At 41.9% G+C, this 22209-nt stretch overlaps 1 protein-coding gene across 5 annotated transcripts in view; it reads left to right on the top strand.

Annotated features, from left to right (window-relative positions):
• mrpl23 (mitochondrial ribosomal protein L23) overlaps positions 1-21337 on the top strand; it is a 43828-nt gene extending 22491 nt beyond the window's left edge. For all 5 annotated transcript variants that reach the window (XM_070898570.1, XM_070898567.1, XM_070898568.1 and 2 more), the window contains exon 5: positions 20521-21337. In XM_070898570.1, the coding sequence (XP_070754671.1) occupies positions 20521-20685 (165 nt within the window). In that variant the 3' untranslated portion in view covers positions 20686-21337. The remainder of the gene's footprint in view (positions 1-20520) is intronic.
• Positions 21338-22209: the final 872 nt, after the last annotated feature.

The following is a 22209-nucleotide window of genomic DNA, read 5'->3' on the forward strand; positions in this document are numbered from 1 at the left end:
GTGTTCTCACTGAGCTAAGCTGACACTTGAAGTCTTTCACTCTAATTTGCTTGTCCTGTTCAATATCATGTCTTACGGCAACACGCAAACCCATTCATTAAACACCCTGGCCAGCTCCCGGGAGAAGTATGGGAGGAGGATATAAATCAATGTTAGCACATTTCCGGAAACCTGGTACAGGACAATGGCCTGTTAAGAGGCGGCAACCCTGAACCTCCTTCTTCCTCAGCCTAACAGTACCTCAGGAGAAGTGACCAAACAAAATGCCTCTATAATTAATGCATGCTGTGTCCCATATGTTTGGATAGGCACATTAACAAATCCAAGGTTCCAGTATGTCCAATGCATGGCCCTGCACTATGCCGATTGTCTACTGAGCATTTGAAACGGGGATGTATGTAATGACTTCCTGAAACATAAGTAGCAATATCATTTGCTTTCCTTCGTAAAGAATTAAAAAAACATTCTAGTCAAACGTTTACCAGTTACTGGTCCCCTGTAGTTAGATTGCATTTCATCATTAAGAACCATTTTGGCATAATATATGTTGTATTGCAGTCATCTGTAGCTTGTATCCTAGAGAAGAATGTGGATGTAGCCACAAATGCTGACCTTTTTGTGATGTCACATTGTTCCTCATAAGTCATGTTCTGGTTTGGAAGGCATGTTACCATTCATTTTAATAGGTCCAAAATGGACTGTGCCTTATGAAAAACATTGTAGTCAAAACACTTAAAGCATTTCAATATATCTGTGTTGCAGCTGAATATTGGAATTTCAGGCTGTACAATAGTCTGATCAAAATATCCCTGAAGTCTGACTTGAACCATGTTAAAATGAATGAGATTTTACTCTTACACTGATTCCTGGAATATGTATTTGTTACATCATTTATTAAGAATCATACAAGAACCTTAGTTGGCATGTGTAATGAAAGAAAACATACATTTAGATAGCATATTTCACATCCTCAGGATGTTGCAAAAGTGCTATTTAGCCAATAATATTTGATGTGTGGTCACTGTTGTAATGCACACAGGAAAGACCCACAAATAGCAATAACATGAATCATAGAATGATTTGACACAGAAGGAGGCCATTGGCCCATCGTGCCTGTGCAGGATCTTTGAAAGAACTGTCCAATTCATCCCACCGCCCTGCTGTTTCCCTATAACCCTGAAATCATTCCCCTTCAACTATTTATCCAATTTTCTTTTGAAAGTTATTATTGAATCTGCTTGTTACACCCTTTCAGGCAGTGTATTCCAGATTATCATAACTCACCGCATTAAAAAAATTCTCTCCCGATTCTTTGCAGTTATCTTAAATCCATGTCCTCTGGTTACCGATCCTTTTGCCACTGAAAGCAGTTTCTTATTTACTCTGTCAAAACTTTTCATGATTTTAAACGCATACTCTGCTCTAAGGAGAAGAACCCCACTTTCTCTATTTTCCACGTAACTGAAATCTTTCATTCCAAATACTGTTCTAGTAAATCTCCTCTCTATCCTCTAAGGCCTTGACAGCCTTCCTAAAGTGTGAAATCAAGAATGACCAGTTAATCTGTTTTTGATGATGATGTTTGATGGATAAAAGTTGGGCAGGATACCAGCAGAACTGCCCTCTCTTCAAATAGTGCCATGGGATCTTTTACCTTCTCCTGATTAGACAGGCAGAGCCTCAGTTTAATATCTCATCCAAAAGACAGCACCTCCGATCACAGTATTCCCATGTTGCTGTGCTAGAGGGTCGGTCTAGATCATGTGCTCCAGTCTCGGGCCTTGAACCTGCAACCTTCTGACTCGGAGGCATGAAAGCTAACACTGAGCCAAGGATGCACATGGTGCATTGATGGACAATTCTTGGGACATTTTTTACTAGTGGATGATTTGGAGCATCCATTTTAAGGCACTCATGTTGTATTTTGTTTTTGTTCTGGTTTCTCTTCGAGCATTTGGAGGCCATTTATGAGACAAGAGCTTATTTTTCTACATGTGTAACCACTCTTCACAGTTTTTTTTCACTAAGTACTCAGAATGGTATGTACTTAGCTACACATTAAAATTCTCCTTAAATTTATACAATTAAGAAACTGTTCTCTTGTTCACACTTGAGTTCTGACCGGGATTGTGAAAGCAAGTCATTTACTGCTGTTGCTGCTGTGTTCCATGATAGCAACATTGGGGCCTACAGCATTGTTTCAGTGAAAGAGCTGAACTGTTACAACTCCATTCATTGCGATGGTCTGTTTCTCATGAGTAGGATTTGAGTGCACTATTGTGTAAGTATATACCCTGTACACTCAATGTACAGTTACATAAAACCATTGAATGTATCTTTACACTGTATACAATATGCCTGTACCACCAGAGGGTGCAACTGGTGGAGACCTAGAGGTCACCTGCACACCGCAGGTAACCAAGTATAAAAGGGAGCTCACCTTACTGGAACCTCATTTAGGAGCTGCAATAAATGGACTAAGGTCACAACAGTTCAAGTGCAATACCTTACCTCATGGAGTCATTACTAGATTGCTTACAGACACAACATGTACAAGCTTTGTATCACAGTTCACTGGCTGCTTAATACTTCTCACGCTGACTGGGCCAGTTGTCCTTCGAATGGGATTGGGATTGGAATCTGAAGGGGAAATACCAGTTTGTGATGGAACTTGTGAAGAAGTAGGTTCTCTGCTCAATTCCAGGATAGGCCCTGCATCCCCCATAGCCTCCTCGAGTTCCCTGACTCCAGAGGCAAGTTGTGCCCTGGGCAACAGGAGGAAGTCTTCTACAGTGTCGTATCTCCACGTCATAATCTTGTTCTCTAAGGGCCCGCATCCCTTTCCAGTTCTGCTGGTACAATTTTACCATGCCCACGTTATAAAATGCCAGGCTTTCTAGATTCTGATTCTCAAAGCCCGCATTCAGTCTTGTTTTTTTGTTTATTTATCTTTGCTGTTTCTTTCCTGGGGTTAATCAGAAAGACGATGTAGAGTTATAGTAATGGTTCATAGATTATTTGTACCACATTACGTAATGTTGATGTTTTACATATCAGCTTGGATGTCTGCTTATGTTTCTATTGTGAAAGGTTTCTTCTTATTCATTTTCAAATCAATTTTTATTCATTTATAAAAAGAAAAAAGGACCTGTCTGGAAATATCAGTGAACTTTCAGCACACATTGATATATTGTCAGACGCATTTTTAATAATTGAATATTTTGGTGACTGTTAATTGAATTGCCGGCGACTATGATCAAAAACCTGTTATCCTCTAGATGGCAGTGTTGTCTTAAATCCCGCTTCCTGCTTTTCATAAAGCAGACTTTCTCTCACTATGTTAGATGGCAGTACACCATTTTTCCATATTTATACGGTAGTGTGTAATCTTACCTTAAATCACCTTGCACTGTCAATACCCATCGCTGCTGGTGCAATGTATAATTAAACAGCTATCTACTATTCGTGTTGTTACCTCCGAATCGGATTCATGCAAGCTCCCGCTTCAGTGTACAGGGCTGCTCCATTTGGATTCACTTGAACTTGTTGACCATTGCTTAATGCAAATGGTGATGTGGTTGCCCTACTTGTGTGTGGTCGTCTATGTGAGGTGGGCAAATGGCTGCTATAAGTCTGACTGAAGAGACTTTTGGTCAGTCTTAACACTGGGTGTCAGCATTAGGATACTGCCGAGTTTCTTTGGGTGAGGGCCGTGAATCTGTATTGCCAAGGAACTGTGTCTTACCCATCTCTTCCCCATGAAAAACTTTTCGTAACTACATTCTGTCCTCCTCCCCACCCCACTCAGATATAAAGATGTAGCACCTCATTAGTTTGACATCCTTGAATTAATAGGTTTAAAGGAAACCAAATGCACTTAAAAAAAAAAAGATGCCAAACTTGCCAATTTCTAGTTTTTATACTTTGTCTAGAAGCTGATTGTAAGTACATAAGAAATAGGAGCAAGAGTCGGCCATACAGTCCCTTGAGCGTGCTCCGCCATTCAATAAGTTCCTGGCTGATCTGATCATTGCCTCAGCTCCACTTCCCCGCCCGCTCCCCATAATCCTTTATCCCCTTATTTAAGAAACTCTCTATTTTTGTCTTAAATTTATTCAATGTCCCAACTTCCACAGCTCTGAGGCAGCGAATTCCACAGATTTACAACCCTCTGAGAGAAGAAATTTCTCCTTATCTCTGTTTTAAAAGGGCGGCCCCTTATTCTAAGATCATGCCCTCTCGTTCTAGTCTCCTCCATCAGTGGAAACATCCTTTCTGCATCCACTTTTCAAGCCCCCTCATAATCTTATACGTTTTGATAAGATCACCTCTCATTCTTCTGAATTCCAATGAGTAGAGGCCCAACCTACTCAACCTTTCCTCATAAGTCAACCCCCTCATCCCCGGAATCAACCCTAGTGAACCTTCTCTGAACTGCCTCCAAAGCAAGTATATCCTTTCGTAAATATGGAAACCAAAACTGTACGCAGTGTTCCAGGTGTGGCTTCGCCAAAACTTTGTATAGCTGTAGCAAGACTTCCCTGCTTTGATACTCCATCCCCTTCGCAATAAAGGCCAAGATACCATTGGTCTTCCTGATCACTTGCTGTACCTGTATACTATCCTTTTGTGTTTCATGCACAAGTAGCCCCCAGGTCCCACTATACTGTGGCACTTTGCAATTTTTCTCCATAATAACTTGCTCTCTGATTTTTTTTTTCTGTCAAAGTGCATGACCTCACACTTTCCAACATTATACTCCACATCTGCCAAATTTTTGCCCACTCACTTAGCCTGTGTATATCCTTTTCCTGTGTGAATAATTGACTCTGTGTGAATAATATGTGCTTGGAACTTTCAGTGAGTCTCGCTGAACAGAGTGTGAAAGAAAGATTCTTATTCAAATGTGTAACAAATACAGTGCAAATAATCAGTTTTACATTCTATCTTTCCAACTCATTGTGGTAGACCAACAAAACCGAATTGGTACCAGTTCCATGTGAATGGGACGCATAACCTGTGCCGCTTCGGTGCTCTCACCAAGCTATTGCCCCACTGAGCTGACCAACTCATCACATTCTAATCACTGGAATTATTTTCCTTTTTGAGATTTAGTTTAAAAAGAATAATCACCGTATAATCATTCTAAACCCACACCGCAGTAGCTTAATTAGCAATTGCATTGTCTTCAATTGAGCTGGAAGTACAAAGGCAACATAGTGCACCATCAAACTTAGCCTTTTAAGATGCACTCTTACCTACTTCTTCACTGGCTTTTTATTAATGTAGGGTATAAACAGAGGACTAGAGATGCAAGTTTTGAGCTGAATCATAACTGCTTATGAGTTACCAAGTCAACCAACTCACAGATATTACAGCTGTTTCTACTCTATGGTTCTTTATATTCCCCTTTCAAGCACTGAACTGTTGTGATTAAATGACATTTTTCTCTGCATCTTGCAATTTTTGGTTAAAAATTTTTTTTTCTGTGTTTTGTTCAAATTAAGGTCTTTATGTATGTATGTATGTACTATATCAGCTCATGTATTTGAAACGGCTTTATAATTTTAAATTGTATGTAAATTTGTCTTATTAAAAATACAGTAATAGTTTGGTCTTCCACAACCACAATAGCTGTGTTGTGGAGTTCAGCCTCTGAATGTGCACAGACGCAGGCGTCGTCCGCATACTGCAGCTCAACGACAGAGGTGGGGCGATCTTGGACCTGACCTGGAGGTGGCGTAGGTTAAACAGCTTCCCACAGTCAATGTATTCACTGAGGCATATGAAAGCATGGGCCTTATGCTTAACATCCGTAAGACAAAGGTCCTCTACCAGCCTGTCACCGCCGCACAGCACTACCCTCCAATCATCAAGATCCACGGCGCGGCCCTGGACAACGTGGACCATTTCCCATATCTCGGGAGCCTCTTATCAACAAAGGCAGACATTGATGCGGAGATTCAGCATTGCCTCCAGTGCGCCACCGTAGCTTTCGGCCGTCTGAGGAAAAGAATGTTTGAAGACCAGGCCCTCAAATCTACCACCAAACTCATGGTCTACAAGGCTGTAGTAATAACCGCCCTCCTGTATGGATCTGAGGCATGGACGATGTATAGAAGGCACCTCAAGCCGCTGGAGATATATCACCAACGATGTCTCCGCAAGATCCTGCAATTCCCCTGGGAGGACAGGCGCACCAACATCAGTGTCCTCGACCAGGCTAACATCCCCAGTATTGAAGCACTGACCACACTCGTTCAGCTTCGCTGGGCAGGCCACATAGTACGCATGCCACATACGAGACTCCCTAAGCAAATGCTTTATGTGGAGCTCCTTCATGGTAAACGAGCCAAAGGAGGACAGCGGAAACGTTATAAGGACACCCTCAAAGCCTCCCTAGTAAAGTGCAACATCACCACTGACACCTGGGAGACCCTGGCTGCAGACCGCCCGAGGTGGAGAAAGTGCATCCGGGAGGGCGTTGAGCTCTTTGAGTCTCGACGCAAAGAGCATGAAGAGGCCAAGCGCAGGCAGCGGAAGGAGCACACGGCAAACCAGCCCCACCGACAGCTTCCCTCGACGAATGTCTGTCCCACTGTAACAGGGTCTGTGGCTCTCGTATCAGACTGTTCAGCCATCAAATAACTCACTTTGGGAGTGGAAGCAAGTCTTCCTCGATTCCGAGGGACTGCCGATGATGATGAGCTGTGTTGTAAAACTGGAGGAGGGGTGGGGAAGCAGTTCTCCGATTTGCCATCAACTCTCAGGAGCTGCATATTGCTAGTGCGCTAAATGTTCGGATTGTGAAAGATCTGATTTTTGAGTTTAATGAGCCTTTATTGTAAATATTCAAGTAGAAACTAAATGATTAAAATAAAAGAAAGGCTTTAGTACTTGGTGTGGATTCATTTATCTAGTAGAATTTGGGCAACAGTATTGATCTTTTTAAAAAAAAAAAGAGAATTCCTTGTTTTGATAGAATGTCGTCTTGGCAAAGTGAAGCTCAGCAGTTTTTTGTGATCTGTTTGAAACATGGCAGCTGTGAATTGGTTTAAAATTGTAGTAAGTTTGTCAAGTGACTGAACCCACCACAGGTCCTTTCAGTGTAGTGATTGTTTATAGTAGCAGACCATGTTTTCAGTAAATGTCATTGGAACCCTTGTTTTAAGTCCTGGTTTTTGCTCCATGTTCTTGAAACTTAATTGGAAACCCATTTTCAGTAGAGTGCATAAAAGGTGTGCGAGAGAGTGTTGCACGGTTTTCAGTGACACCTGCTCCTGTGGGCTTCAGCGATGACTGGAGCGCTGCGTTACAGACCACAGCACACTTCTGTGTCTTTTTCCATGCTAGGTTACATGTGTGACTGGAAAGCAATAGTGTTTATACAGTGGTTTATTATTCTCCTGGGGCTACTTTATCAGCCTGTTACAACGGTCAAGCCCACTTTTGGCTCCTGATGGTTGAAGTGTTGACATTAATGAGGAAAAGGATCAGCAGACAACTTATCCCCAATAGCACTCAGTACCAACACATTAGATTCAAACTAAACTCGTCTTTAATCCCAGTAAATGAAAAAATAATCCACTTGCAGCCTTTCATTTTCTCTATTTCCCCCTCCTTTGTGCTGTATTCCTCTCCTTGGGTCAGTTCTTTTCTCGCTCTCCTGTCTGATGTCATTCGTTCTGCAGTCTCTGGCTCTTGCTTTCATTTGCCCTCATTTTTCTCTCCGCCTCTCTCACTGACCTACTCCTGCTCTTCTGTTATCTTCCATTCTTCTGATAGAGAGTGCATTTGAAAGTTGCTGACTACTTTAGGATCACTTCTCTAATATTAAGCCTTAAACACACAAACTGTTCAGCAGGAATATACCTAATTCAATATTATGTACGGAACTCCGGTTAGAGAAAAAAAAACACTGCATGGAACGACTTGCATTTATATAGTGCCTTTCACAACCTTAGGATGTCGCAAAGGGCTTTACAACCAATGAAGTACGTTTGAAGTGTAGTCACTGTTGTAATGGAGGAAACACCGCAGCGAACTCTGCGTACAACAAGCTCCCACACACAGCAATGAGATAACGATTAGATCGTCTGTTTTAAGGATGTTAGTTGAGGGATAAATATTGGCCAGAACACCAGGGGGAACTCCCCTGCTCTTTTTCAAGGGATCTTTTACTTCCACCTGAGAGGGAAAACAGGGCCTCAGTTTAATGTCTCATTGGAAAGACAGCACCTCTGACAGTGCAGTACTTCCTCAGCTGAGATTTTGTGCTCCAGTCTCTGGAGTGGGACTTGAACCCACAACCTACTAACTTAGGCGAGAGCGTTACCCTCTGCTGACTCCTTGTGACTACTATTTGAGGACTGTGTCGATGTGGTTTATTTTGCTGAGTTCCATTGTGCTTCTTGTATTAATTTCCATCTGAATGGTTGTTTTATTGGCAAAGTTTAGAATAGCTAGCTGTATGAGTCTTTTTTCTCTCGATGCTTTTGAGCTGAGCCATTATGTGTTCAAAGCAGTGCGCAAACAAGGTAATTTTATCCAATGCACAGATTCCCATGTGACGGAAAGAATGTTTTAAAAAAAAAACGGACATTGGCTATGCCAAAACACTACTGACAGCAGTAATATATGACTGAAAAGAGGATTTATGAGGAACAATGCTCCGTTCTCCGCTCAGACTCCTATAGGGGTATATGCAGGATAATAATATCAATAGTTGGGGAAAATAAGACACTGAGCCAAAAAAAATTAGAAGACCTGCAATTTTTCTGTCCTTGCTCTCTCTAATTTTCTGCTTCCCCCAAGTTAGGTGCGGAATCTTCTTAAGGTATGTTCCCACAATAACTTGCAGCCCTCCAGTTCCTTTAAGTGTATATTGTGACCTAGACAGTGAGGCTGACAGGCTATTTGACTGTGGAAGGTGTCACAGATGAATGCAATCTTGTCTGGATGTCCAAACAAGTACACTTTCCAGCTTGATTGATAGATAACCGTAAGAAGCAAGAACTCTGGCTTTTTTTTTCACCCTCCCGAGCAGATGGCATTGAGGCCAGTAATACTGCCACTATTTCTGTCCCTGAACTAACCCAGCACAGATTGGGAATTGAATCTGGGGTTTGGTCTTTGTGGCTACATGCAATGCATTTACCCACTAAGCCATTGGTGGAGCTTCCCTGCGTGTCTATTTGGTGACGATATGGAACTGATAACTATCAATTTTATTATACAGAAATAATGCAGAGTGCTCTGTGGCATTTAGACAGCTAAATTGGGTAGCTAACCATACGCAGTTGCTTACCAGTTGGCTTGGGGAATGCTGCACATCTTTAACAGTAACCAGTTTGCATCTGTTGCTGTTTCTCCCCTTCTTTCCTCTTCAAGCAGACCTTCATGTTCCTAATTTTAATAACATTGAACCTCATGTCCTGGCAGGTCCGGGCTTGATAATGGTTATAATGGCCTTTGGCTTAAGTCCATCTTAAGTAGCTGTGAACTTTGAAACCTGTTGTGTCTTTTTTAAACTGTGCTGCCCAGGTTCATTTTGGAAAATGTAGCGTGGAATGACTCATTTTCTTCAAACATTATGCTGTGCGAGGCTCGCATCACTTCCTGTTTGTAAAAATACAACCGCTGCCATTCATAATTTTGGATCATGTTTCAAGGAGACTGGTGGCAAAAATATAATTTTAGTTTTATTGTGTATCTGCCTTGTTAAGTGCTTTAGGGAATGTAACAGACAGCCATTGATCCTGTTGCACCATTGATCTATAGGCATTAATCCTGTTCCTAAGAATGTCAGGCAGCTTCAGTTATCTTTCATTGCCAATATAGCACCCTCTTGGTGCAAGACAGCAGTCCGGTCAGCAGGACCAGCTTTCCACACTGAATCTTCAGGCTGCAAATCGTCTTGGTCACAACACTATTATTTTGTGTATCTGTAGTTGTTGGGTGTGTTGCCTCGAACGACGGTGAGTTCTTCAAAGGCTGCCAATTTTTAGATTTTGATGCTGATTGTGATTGCATGAGAGAGCAGTTATGGTGTTGGAGGGATGGAGTAAAGACCAGGCAGGATGTAAATGATTTGTATGGCAAACGTAGTTCTCTCTCTCTCTCTCTCTCTCTCGCCCTTCTCCCCCTATTGGTCCACTTTTTAACCTTAGAAATTGAAGCTGTGATACCTGTAAGGGTAAGTACTTGGAGATCAGTCATGCTTTAAGTCACAAAGATACTGCTCATTCAAAACTCTGCTGTCCGTATCCTAACTCCCATCAAGTCTCGTTCACCGTTCACCCATCACCCCTGGTACAGGCTGACTGACATTGACCATCGGTCTGGCATGCCTTGATTTTAAAATTCTCATTCTTCTTTTCAAATCCCTTCATGGCCTCGCCCCACCCTATCTCTGTAACCTTCTCCAGTCCTGCAACCCTCTGAGATCTCTGCGCTCCTCCAATTCTGGCCTCCTGCGCATCTCCGATTTCCATCACACTACCGGTGCCTTCAGCTGCCAAGGCCCTAAACTCTCGAATTCCCTCCATAAACCTCTGCCTCTCTACCTCTCCCCTCCTTTAAGAAGCTCCTTAAAACTTAACCTCTTTGACCATGCTTTTGGTCACCTGACTGTGTATCTCCCTATGTGGCTCGGGGTCAAATTTTGTTTTACGCTTTTGTGATGTGCCTTAGGACGATTTACTCGATTAAGGGCACTATGTAAATGTAACGTTGCTGTTGTTTTATAAATATTTGAGTTTCTCTTACAAGGTTTCTTAACTTAAAAAAATTTAACCTTTTAAAAAAAAAATAGCTTTGCCAATTATCCTGGGAGAATGACTTCTATTCTTTGGCTCTGCAACACATATATTTAAATAAAAAGCCCGTCCCGTAAATACAGTTAATTGTTTACCCATATGCATATATCAGTTAGTAATCACCAAATGGTCGAAATTATTAATGTGCATCACCGAGCTATGTTGATAATCTATCAGGATATATACAAAGACAGCACTTGTCTAACATGAAAGCTAAACATCAGCATGCTTTGTGTGCATATTATGAAATTTGCTGTTCAGTTTGAGTAAAGTGTATTTCAAAGGGTTAAGAATCAGACTTTTGATATACCAGTTAGTTACCGTTTTGACCTAGCTTCAACAGTTGGGGAGGCAATATGTACCTCTGTCGGTAGCTGTCCCTATGGAGCTACAGGAAAGACCAACCAATATGGATCAGGTGGCTACTCCCTTTTTGAGAAATTTTTATCGTTTATTTGAGAGATCGGTGACGAACTCAACCAATGGGTTTGTCCGTTTAACTGTTTCAAGCTGCTGTCTTATTTGAACTGACTTCAGCAACTTGCTGTGACTGCTTGCATCTGCATAAAGTTGTTTGCTAGTTTAATCTGTTCAGTCTAGAGCAAGGGATATTCACTTTCTGAAGTGATGGCACATAATGGAAATTCTGCATGCAATTCAGAGACAATAAACGTTCATTCAAAGCACACTATTACTGGTAACCTCTGCACATAAAGTCTCCTTTCAGTTCATAAGTGATGTAGACTTGCCTGTGGGAGCTGACATATGTGTTTGACATGTAAAAATTTACAGAAGCTTGATTTAAACAGTATTATCACTGTTAACTGCTTGCCTGTAAGAATATAGGAACAGGAGTCTGACATTCAGCCCCTCGAACCTGTTCCGCCATTGAATTAAATCATGGCTATTCTCTATCTTAACTCCATCTACCCGCCTTGGTAGTGTACCCTTTGTACCCTTAATACCCTATTTTCAAAAGGCCTTCGAAAAGGTACCCCATAATAGACTACTGAATAAAGTCATAGAATGCAGAGTCAGGGGACAAGTAGCAGAATGGATCGCTAGCTGGCTGCAAGACAGAAAGCAGAGAGTAGGGGTAAAGGATAGCTATTCACAGTGGCAGAAAGTGGGTAGTGGTGTTACACATTAGGACCCTGATTTGTATATGCAATGTGCCTGACGCCTGTTTCAGGCAGGTGTCCACACATCTAAAAGTTGCCAGCTTCTGATTTGGTAGCTGACTCATTTCAGGCTAGGGAGATCGCGACCCAAATCTCCCTATCCTCCAACTTGCACCTCAAAAATGGGAGAACCAATGTTGAGCTTCTCCCCCCGATGATTCAGAATAAGTAATGCGCCATATTTTGCTGTCAAAATAACGATGAGACTAATGGTGCTCGCCATTATTTATGCACACATGCTACAACATCTTCAGGCAGGGGCAGATGCGTGGTTAAAATCAGAAATTGAAATATCACTGTCTGAAACAGCATCTCGCTGTCTAGCTCACCGTTGAAATGCATTGAATGGCGTGAAGTTGCTGTATTTGTGTAGATACAAATTAAACTAGCCCCAGACAGTTAAGTCTTGTCCATTTCATGATGTAATAAGTGTTACTTACTGCCAGTCAACACCTCTGGCACTGAAAGTAAACGATTACAAATGTAGACTTTCAATCCTTCAGGTTTTAATTGTTGGAGAATTTTTAAAAAAAATTAAATTTCCTTTCTGTCCTTTTTTTTTCCTCACTCTTTCTTCCCCCCCCCCTTCTTTATTTTAAATTCCTGTACCTGATTTGACATTGAATTCATCATCTTTAATTTACGCTTCTTCTCAGTCCTTGTACTGTTAGTTTTGCAATCCTTCAATCTGATTGGTTAAGGAGATACACAGTTACTTGCCCTGTTCACTCAGGTCCCAGGTGCCCAAAAGAGGCATGAATCTGGGGCCCAAAAGAGGCGAGGGCCCAGGGGCAGCATGGACCAGCCCACACTGCGATTTGTGCGCGCGCTTGGTCTGTGCAGCAGAGCTGGTTCCCAGTTAGTCTTGGGTAATCTTTGCCACTGGACCAAGACCTAGCTCTGTCAAGCCCGTGTAGTGGCTGGTGTGCAACGGCCACCACACATTAAAAAAAATCCACGCACAGGCATCTTCCACCCTTCACATGTAGTTCTGGATCTGGAATATTAGGTCCTTCATTTAAACACCTGTGAACTCATCACTTTTTGGCGTGGAAGCAAGTCATCCTCGCTTCGAGGGACTGCCTGTGATGATGGTGTTCCACAAGGATCAGTGCTGGGACCACTGTTGTTCACAATTTACATTACAGATTTAGACTTTGGAAACAAAAACACAATTTCTAAATTTGTGGATGATGCCAAATTTGGGCGGGGCAGGGTGGGATAATCAATATTGACGAGGACATTAATAAATGTGCAGAATGGGCAAATAATTGACAAATGAAGTTCAACACAGATAAATGCGAGGTAGTACATTTTTGTAGGAAGAACAGGGAGGTCATTTATTACTTGGAAGGTGCGCGTCTAGGTGTGGAAGAGGAACAAAGGGATCTCTAAAAGTTGCGCCACAGGTTAGCAAGGACATTTAAAAAGAAAAAGAAAAAGAAAACCAAGCACTAGGGTTTATTTTTAGAGGGATAGAATTGAAAAGTAGGGAAGTTATGCTAAACCTGTATCGAAACTTGGTTAGACCAGACCACACTTGGAGTACTGCATACAATTCTGGTCGTCATATTATAAAAAGGATATAGAAGCACTGGAGAGGGTGCAGAGAAGATTTACAAGGATGATACCAGAAATGCAAGGGTATACATATCAGGAAAGGATGAACAGGCTGGGTCTCTTCTCTTGAAAAAAGAAGGCTAAGGGGTAACCTAATGAGGTCTTTAAAATTATGAAAGGTTTTGAAAGAGTGGATACAGAGAGAATGTTTCCACTTGTGGAGAAGAGCATAACTAGAGGCCATCAATCTAAGATAATCACCAAGAAATCAAATCGGGAATTCAGAAAAAAACTTGTTTACCCAAAGAATAGTGAAAATGTGGAACTTGCTACCACAGAGAGTGGTTGAAGTGAATACTATAGATGCATTTAAAGGGAGGCATATGAGAGAGAAGGGAATAGAGGGTTATGCTGATAGATTTAGATGAGGAAAGATGGGAGGAGGCTCGAGTGGAGCATAAACGCCGGCATGGACTGGTTGGGCCAAATGGCCTGTTTCTGTGCCGTGTATCCTATGTAATCCTATGTAACAAAAATCTATCAATCTCCATTTTGAAATTTTCAATTAACCTTGCCTCAACGGCTTTTTGGGAGAGAGCGAGAGTTCCAGATTTCCACTACCTTTTGCGTGAAGAACTGGTCTTGCAAAGGTTTTAAAATACCTTCATTTATTGTGCTGCTCTGTGGAATCTTGCAAACAATTTATTTGTTTTAGGACAAAGTGGAACAAACACTGACGTGATGTAGGATGAGAGGATCCCTTTGACACCTCTTCGTACTGAAGCATTAATGTATGGAGGAAAGATTGATTTGGAATTCATATCCAAAATTATTGCTTTCTGATAAATGTTGGCTCTGAACTACCCAGACATGAAAACTATTCAAATACAAGAGAAGAACACAGCCAACTATAGTTAAAGCTTTCTGTAGCTGAATAATAATTTCCGTTTAACCCGCAGCCAATTGCAGAGGCGTCAAGGACCTGAGGCCTAACATCTGTGGTTGGGAAAATGTTGGAGTCCATTATTAAAGAATCAGTAGCAGGACACTTGGAAAAGCAAAATTCGGTCAGGCAGAGTCTGCATGGATTTATGAAGTGGAAGTCATGTTTGACAAATTTGCTGGAATTCTTTGAGGATGTAACGAACAGGGTGGATAAAGGGGAACCAGTGGATGTGGTGTATTTGGACTTCCAGAAGGCATTTGACAAGGTGCCACATAAAAGGTTACTGCACAAGATAAAAGTTCACGGGGTTGGGGGTAATATATCAGCCTGAATAGAGGATTGGCTAACGAACAGAAAACAGAGAGTCGGGATAAATAATTCATTCTCTGGTTGGCAACCAATAACTAGTGGGGTGCTGCAGGGATCAGTGCTGGGACCCCAACTATTTACGATCTATATTAACGACTTGGAAGAAGGGACTGAGTGTAACGTAGCCAAGTTTGCTGACAATACAAAGATGGGAGGAAAAGCAATGTGTGAGGCGGACACACAAAATCTGCAAAAGGACATAGACAGGCTAAGTGAGTGGGCAAAAATTTGGCAGATGGAGTATAATGTTGGAAAGTGTGAGGTTGTGCACTTTGGCAGAAAAAAATCAAAGAGCAAGATATTATTTAAATGGAGAAAGATTGCAAAGTGCTGCAGTACAGCGGGACCTGGGGGTACTTGTGAATGAAATGTAAAAGGATAGTATGCAGGTACAGCAAGTGATCAGGAAGGCCAATGGAATCTTGGCCTTTATTGCAAAGGGGATGGAGTATAAAAGCAGGGAAGTCTTGCTACAGCTATACAGGGTATTGGTGAGGCCACACCTGGAATACTGCGTGCAGTTTTGGTTTCCATTTTTACGAGAAAATATACTTGCTTTGGAGGCAGTTCAGAGGAGGTTCACTTGATTCTGGAGATGAGGGGGTTGACTTATGAGGAAAAGGTTGAGTAGGTTGGGCCTCTACTCATTGTAATTCAGAAGAATGAGGTGTGATCTTATCGAAACGTATAAGATTATGAGGGAGCTTGACAAGGTGGATGCAGAGAGGATGTTTCCACTGATGGGGGGAGACTAGAACTAGAGAGCATGATCTTGGAATAAGGGGCTGCCCATTTAAAACTGAGGAGAGAAATTTCTTCTGAGGGTTGTAAATCTGTGGAATTCGCTGCCTCGGGAGAGCTGTGGAAGCTGGCACATTGAATAAATTTAAGACAGAAATAGACAGTTTCTTAAATGATAAGGGGTTATGGGGAGCGGGCAGGGAAGTGGAGCTGAGTCCATGATCAGATCAGCCATGATCTTATTGAATGGCGGAGCAGGCTCGAGGGGCCATATGGCCTACTCCTGTTCCTGTTTCTTATGTTCTTCCGTTTACTGTATACTGGTAAACAAAGCTCATTTATTTGGCATTCCAGAGAGGAGAAAGTTGGCCAGAATTCCTGCTGCTGATTCAGTGTCCCATGTCAATATTGGGTGAGAGCAGGATCGGGCTTTGCTGTGATGCCACACTGTGGTCAAAGAGCCTGCCAGTGGTCACCATCAAGACTCCAATGTGAATAATGATCACTTGTGTGAGATGCTAGAGTGTGCCCATTGAAATAAGGAGTCAAAACCTTCAGCACAGATGAGAGAATCAGAAAAGTGGAGGGGCGGGGGGGAAGGAATCTTACAACATACTATTGTAGATGCGATCATCAAGATAGTAATTAAACCAAACTTTCAGAAGTAACGAGGGCTGTGAGGAAAATTGTAGCAGCATGACATTCAAATCAAGTAACTATCAGTGCTAAATCAGCAATGGCATTACAAGGGAAAATATCCTCGAATAGGCATTAATTACCCTCCTGATCACGAGGTCTGCCATCTGGTTCATTGTGCTGATTTAAGTATCTTTTCTGTCTGTTGCTAAACCAACTCATCTAAGCAGCTTTTTAAAAATTAATTCTTGGGATGTGGGCATTGCAGGCAAGGCCAGCATTTATTGCTCATCCCTAACAACTGAGTGGCTTGCTAGGTCACTTTAGGGCAGTTAAGAATCCACCACCTTGGTGTGGGGCTGGAATCACATACAAGGGTAAAGGCGGCAGGTTTCCTTCCCTAAAGGACATTAATGAACCAGTTGATTTTTACAACAATGCAACAGTTTAATGGTCACTTTAACTGGCACCAGTTTTTAAAAAACATTTCTAGAATTCAAATTCTCAAACTGCCTGGTGGAATTTGAACACTCATTCTCTGGAATTACTAGTCCCGTAACAGAACCCCAGCTTTGAAAATAATTACAGTTGATCTTTTCTTCGCTTGCAAAAAGAGTGTTGCTTCAGCTCAGCAGGGGCAGCTTCACCTTCTCTCAGCGAGATGTTGTGCTGAAATATGAGGATAAAAAATGCGATTTGCTCTCCAAGGGCAATCACTCTGCAAGTTGCAATGCATTATTTAGCCAGCCTTGAAAGAAGAGAGTGCAGTTTGGAAACTGCACAATCTGGAATTCAAAGTCCACTGTTGGATTTTGGAAGCCTTCACTTTTAAAATTGGATACTAGACATGTATTAATTTTTTGCTTTCTTACTATCATAAAGGTCAACTAAATATGTTGGATAATAGAAGAGAGAAAAACCTATCCACCAAATGTCATAGTCAGATGGGTTTTTCCATCAGGTAAACTAGATAGCCTTCAACAGCTAGAACAAAGTTTATACTGCTACTGGACATATATTAAAATGGGTTTAACTTCCAATACCTGATACATTAGTTCCATTTATGCCACTGCCACTATTTACATTGCTGTTTTATTATTAATGCTGTATTACACAATAGTCTGAGGTCCTCTACTTCTGAAATGGTTTCCATTTTACCCAAGTTAATTTTCCCTTTTCAGTCAAGCAGGTAATAGGGTAACACACTCTCTCGGACTTTCTGAAACTTTAAGTAGAATTGTTGGTTCCAATTGCTCAAACCTTCCTGAAACCTTGTCTTTATAGCAAATTTGACTATACCTCTGCTGTTTTGTTTTAAACATTCTCTTTATGTTCGAATAAGGCAACTCTCTTGCACACTTGTCTGCTTCTAACAAAGCGCGCTCATCACAAGCACAAGAATTCCCTATTACCTGCTTGACTGGAAAGGGAAAATTAACTTGGGTAAAATGGAAACCATTTCAGAAGTAGAGGATCTCAGACTATTGTAATACAGCATTAATAATAAAACAGCAATGTAAATAGTGGCAGTGGCATAAATGGAACTAATGTATCAGGTATTGGAAGTTAAACCCATTTTAATATATGTCCAGTAGCAGTATAAACTTTGTTCTAGCTGTTGTTGAAGGCTATCTAGTTTACCTGATAGAAAAACCCATCTGACTATGACATTTGGTGGATAGGTTTTTCTCTCTCCTGTTCTGCTGACACATTCCTTCCTCTTGAATGCATCAAATTATGCAAATTTCCTGAAACCAATTTGGAGCAGAGACATGTCATCAATTACTAATGAATAGAAACACGATTGGCGGAAAGAATAACTATGGAGTGGAGGGTAGCCAATGTAACCCCACTTTTTAAAAAAGGAGGGAGAGAGAAAACAGGGAATTATAGACCGGTCAGCCTGACATCGGTAGTGGGTAAAATGATGGAATCAATTATTAAGGATGTCATAGCAGTGCATTTGGAAAGAGGTGACATGATAGGTCCAAGTCAGCATGGATTTGTGAAAGGGAAATCATGCTTGACAAATCTTCTGGAATTTTTTGAGGATGTTTCCAGTAGAGTGGATAAGGGAGAACCAGTTGATGTGGTATATTTGGACTTTCAGAAGGCGTTCGACAAGGTCCCACACAAGAGATTGATGTGCAAAGTTAGAGCACATGGGATTGGGGGTAGTGTACTGACATGGATTGAGAACTGGTTGTCAGACAGGAAGCAAAGAGTAGGAGTAAATGGGTACTTTTCAGAATGGCAGGCAGTGACTAGTGGGGTACCGCAAGGTTCTGTGCTGGGGCCCCAGCTGTTTACACTGTACATTAATGATTTAGATGAGGGGATTAAATGTAGTATCTCCAAATTTGCGGATGACACTAAGTTGGGTGGCAGTGTGAGCTGCGAGGAGGATGCTGTGAGGCTGCAGAGCGACTTGGATAGGTTAGGTGAGTGGGCAAATGCATGGCAGATGAAGTATAATGTGGATAAATGTGAGGTTATCCACTTTGGTGGTAAAAACAGAGAGACAGACTATTATCTGAATGGTGACAGATTAGGAAAAGGGGAGGTGCAAAGAGACCTGGGTGTCATGGTACATCAGTCATTGAAGGTTGGCATGCAGGTGCAGCAGGCGGTTAAGAAAGCAAATGGCATGTTGGCCTTCATAGCAAGGGGATTTGAGTACAGGGGCAGGGAGGTGTTGCTACAGTTGTACAGGGCATTGGTGAGGCCACACCTGGAGTATTGTGTACAGTTTTGGTCTCCTAACCTGAGGAAGGACATTCTTGCTATTGAGGGAGTGCAGCGAAGGTTCACCAGACTGATTCCCGGGATGGCGGGACTGACCTATCAAGAAAGACTGGATCAACTGGGCTTGTATTCACTGGAGTTCAGAAGAATGAGAGGGGACCTCATAGAAACATATAAAATTCTGACGGGGTTAGACAGGTTAGATGCAGGAAGAATGTTCCCAATGTTGGGGAAGTCCAGAACCAGGGGTCACAGTCTAAGGATAAGGGGTAAGCCATTTAGGACCGAGATGCGGAGGAACTTCTTCACCCAGAGAGTGGTGAACCTGTGGAATTCTCTACCACAGAAAGTTGTTGAGGCCAATTCACTAAATATATTCAAAAAGGAGTTAGATGAGGTCCTTACTGCTAGGGGGATCAAGGGGTATGGCGAGAAAGCAGGAATGGGGTACTGAAGTTGAATGTTCAGCCATGAACTCATTGAATGGCGGTGCAGGCTAGAAGGGCCGAATGGCCTACTCCTGCACCTATTTTCTATGTTTCTATGTTTCTATGTTTCTATGTGCTACAGCATTTGACATTGCACTGCACATCCACTGCTTTACCCTGGGATTTATCTACAGGTGATTCATTTTCAGCTGAACATCTTTTCGGCCCAATCACATGACCACCAGATCACAACCACCATAAATAATGTTCTAATTACCACAGAGAGGTGTTGCAAATCAGAGAAACGCCATCCTGAGCCTTTAACCATTTTTACACTTCCTTCTCCTGCTTTTCCCCCTCCTTCCCTTGTCAGTAGCTACCATGTTGTAACATTGTTGTGAAACGCCTTGGGACGTTTTACTACGTTAAAGGCGCTATATAAATAAAAGCTGTTGTTGTTATCCAAAAGAGGAAAAATAAGCCACTTTGACTCATTGTGACTGCCAGACACTTTTGGATGTGAAAAATATTCCAGTTATTTGATGAGGGGGGGTGTTAGATATTACTTGGCATGTCATCTTAACTTGGTCCATTCCCCAATTATTATGCAGTTGAACTTTACAGCTGAAGGGAAAGCCTTTGTGTCAGTGACATTACCTGTATTTATTAGTCTGGTTTGTTGTACATCTTATTGCAACTCATTGCCATTGCCTCTGCTTTCCTGCACTGTAACTGTCACTGTAGAAGGCTTGCAGAAATTACTTTGTTTAAAAAATAATAATCTCTCTGTTTGCCCCAATTTCTCTCAAAAGAAATGGCACATACTGAGCCTTGGTTTAGTACCTCCCGGCGACAGTACTGTTGAGATAGGGAACTTGACAGGTTAGGAACCGCAGGTGCAGCTGCATCTTCTAAAACTCTGCAGCACTGCTCCACCCGAATGTGAACCCCTTTGTTAGTTATACAGAAGACGGCTAATTTGCTTCATATCTATAAACTGTCGTATCCATAACATTTTAAGTATGTGTTGGATGATTGCCTCCACATAACTCTTAACATTTTTAATGTATAAAAATGTTTATTTTTGTTTCATTTAGGCCCAAGGTCAGACTTTCAAATTTCCAGACATTTTTCCTCAGAAAGATCAAACTCCCGAACCGGGCTCTATGGAAGAAATCCAACAGAAGTTTATGGAAGATGAGAAACAGAAGCAGAAAGCAGATCCTCGGCGAGGAGGCGTCACTGACTGGTTTGGACTTTGAGAAACAACTTTTTAAAAGTTGTATGTGCATTTTTTTTTTTAAAAAGAAAATATTATTTTCCAACTATCTTGCTGACCAAGCATGATCGAATGTTTTGTTTTGATGACGTGTCGGCTCGGCAGATTTCAGATGCTTCATATTGTTCATTGTGAGGGGCACCCCCTGTGGACATTTGTACATCTTGTGTAGTGTTTGCTGAGCAACAGCTGTTCTTCACCAAGTGATTGATTGGAGTAGATTCGTATAACGCAGCAGTGCAGAGCTCTTGTTATGAGGTGGGCTTTGAGTTAGTTTTGACACAGACTGATCGGAAACCAGGCTCCCAGTGCAAGCTGCTGGCCATTGTTCGTCTGGGACTGAGAGCACAGAATGCTCTGTGAGCTGTCAAAGTGTGAATCTGTATGTAAAACCTTGTGAGGGCACCCCGACAGCTTCAGTTAACTTGTTAAGTTAAATCTGATAATGGTAGGGGAAAAAATGAAATTATTGTAAGGCCAACTGTCATGTTAAAAGATTACATCTGCCAAGGAATTTATTGGGTTACTCTGTACACTATTTTTGACACAGAAGCAAAATTGTAACTGTTCATTCTTGTTCAAGCAGCAGTATAATATATTATGTGATGATATTTGAATAAAACTTGAAAGAATTATTGCATTAGCAGATTTGTACTACATCCAGAAACCATAAAGAACTAAAATATTTCATGACCTCCCAGCACAAGTTATGATAAAAGATACATTTGATGTGTATCAATCCCTCAATGGTGCTGGATACAGCCAACATTGTGTTTTCAGACTTGCCTGTAATTTGTTAAGGTGGGGGATAGATTAAAAGTGCAGATTACCCAAAAGTCATGATGTGTGACAATTAGTACCCTGCACAACTTGCAATCTAGCACAGGATAGGAAGGAGAAAAACACTTGGAATCTCACACACATCTTGCTATTTAAGAAAAGCCCGAGGTGATAAGACTATGTGATGTTTCAGTTGTCTACATGCATCAATTTAATGGATGAATATTGCAAAGCATTCCGCTTTGATCAGGCACTACACGTAAAGTTCCCTCTAACAAAGCTGAGAACTGGTGAATTGGAAACGGGAGCAGCAATCGGTTCTCCACTTGTTTGCTAGAGCAAGTGAGCAGTTAGAGGAACAGAACACACCAGTGCTTTTAGGGAGAGGGGCTGGTGAGTGGAAAGCTCGCGTGAGCAGGACCACCAACACCAGAAATGCATCTTCTGACCAACAATCATATACAGTCTCTTAATGGTGGTCATTTGAAGAAGATTGGGCCCAAGTTTCGGGCCGCGCCTAGAACGGCACAGCCCCGACCTGGACGCCCGTTTTTCGCGGCACAAAGTGCGCCTAAAAAAAACCTTCCAGATTCTCCATCTCCCCGCTGGTCCTCTTGAGCCGGGCGCGGCGCAGTACGAGCTGTAGGGGGCGGAGCTAGGTCCCTGCGCTGAAAACAGTGCCGGAACCTCTGCACATGCGCGCGACAGTGGGCGCACATGTGTAGTA

Source organism: Pristiophorus japonicus, chromosome 14 (assembly GCF_044704955.1).
Source record: "Pristiophorus japonicus isolate sPriJap1 chromosome 14, sPriJap1.hap1, whole genome shotgun sequence".
NCBI classification, from domain to species: Eukaryota; Metazoa; Chordata; class Chondrichthyes; family Pristiophoridae; genus Pristiophorus; species Pristiophorus japonicus.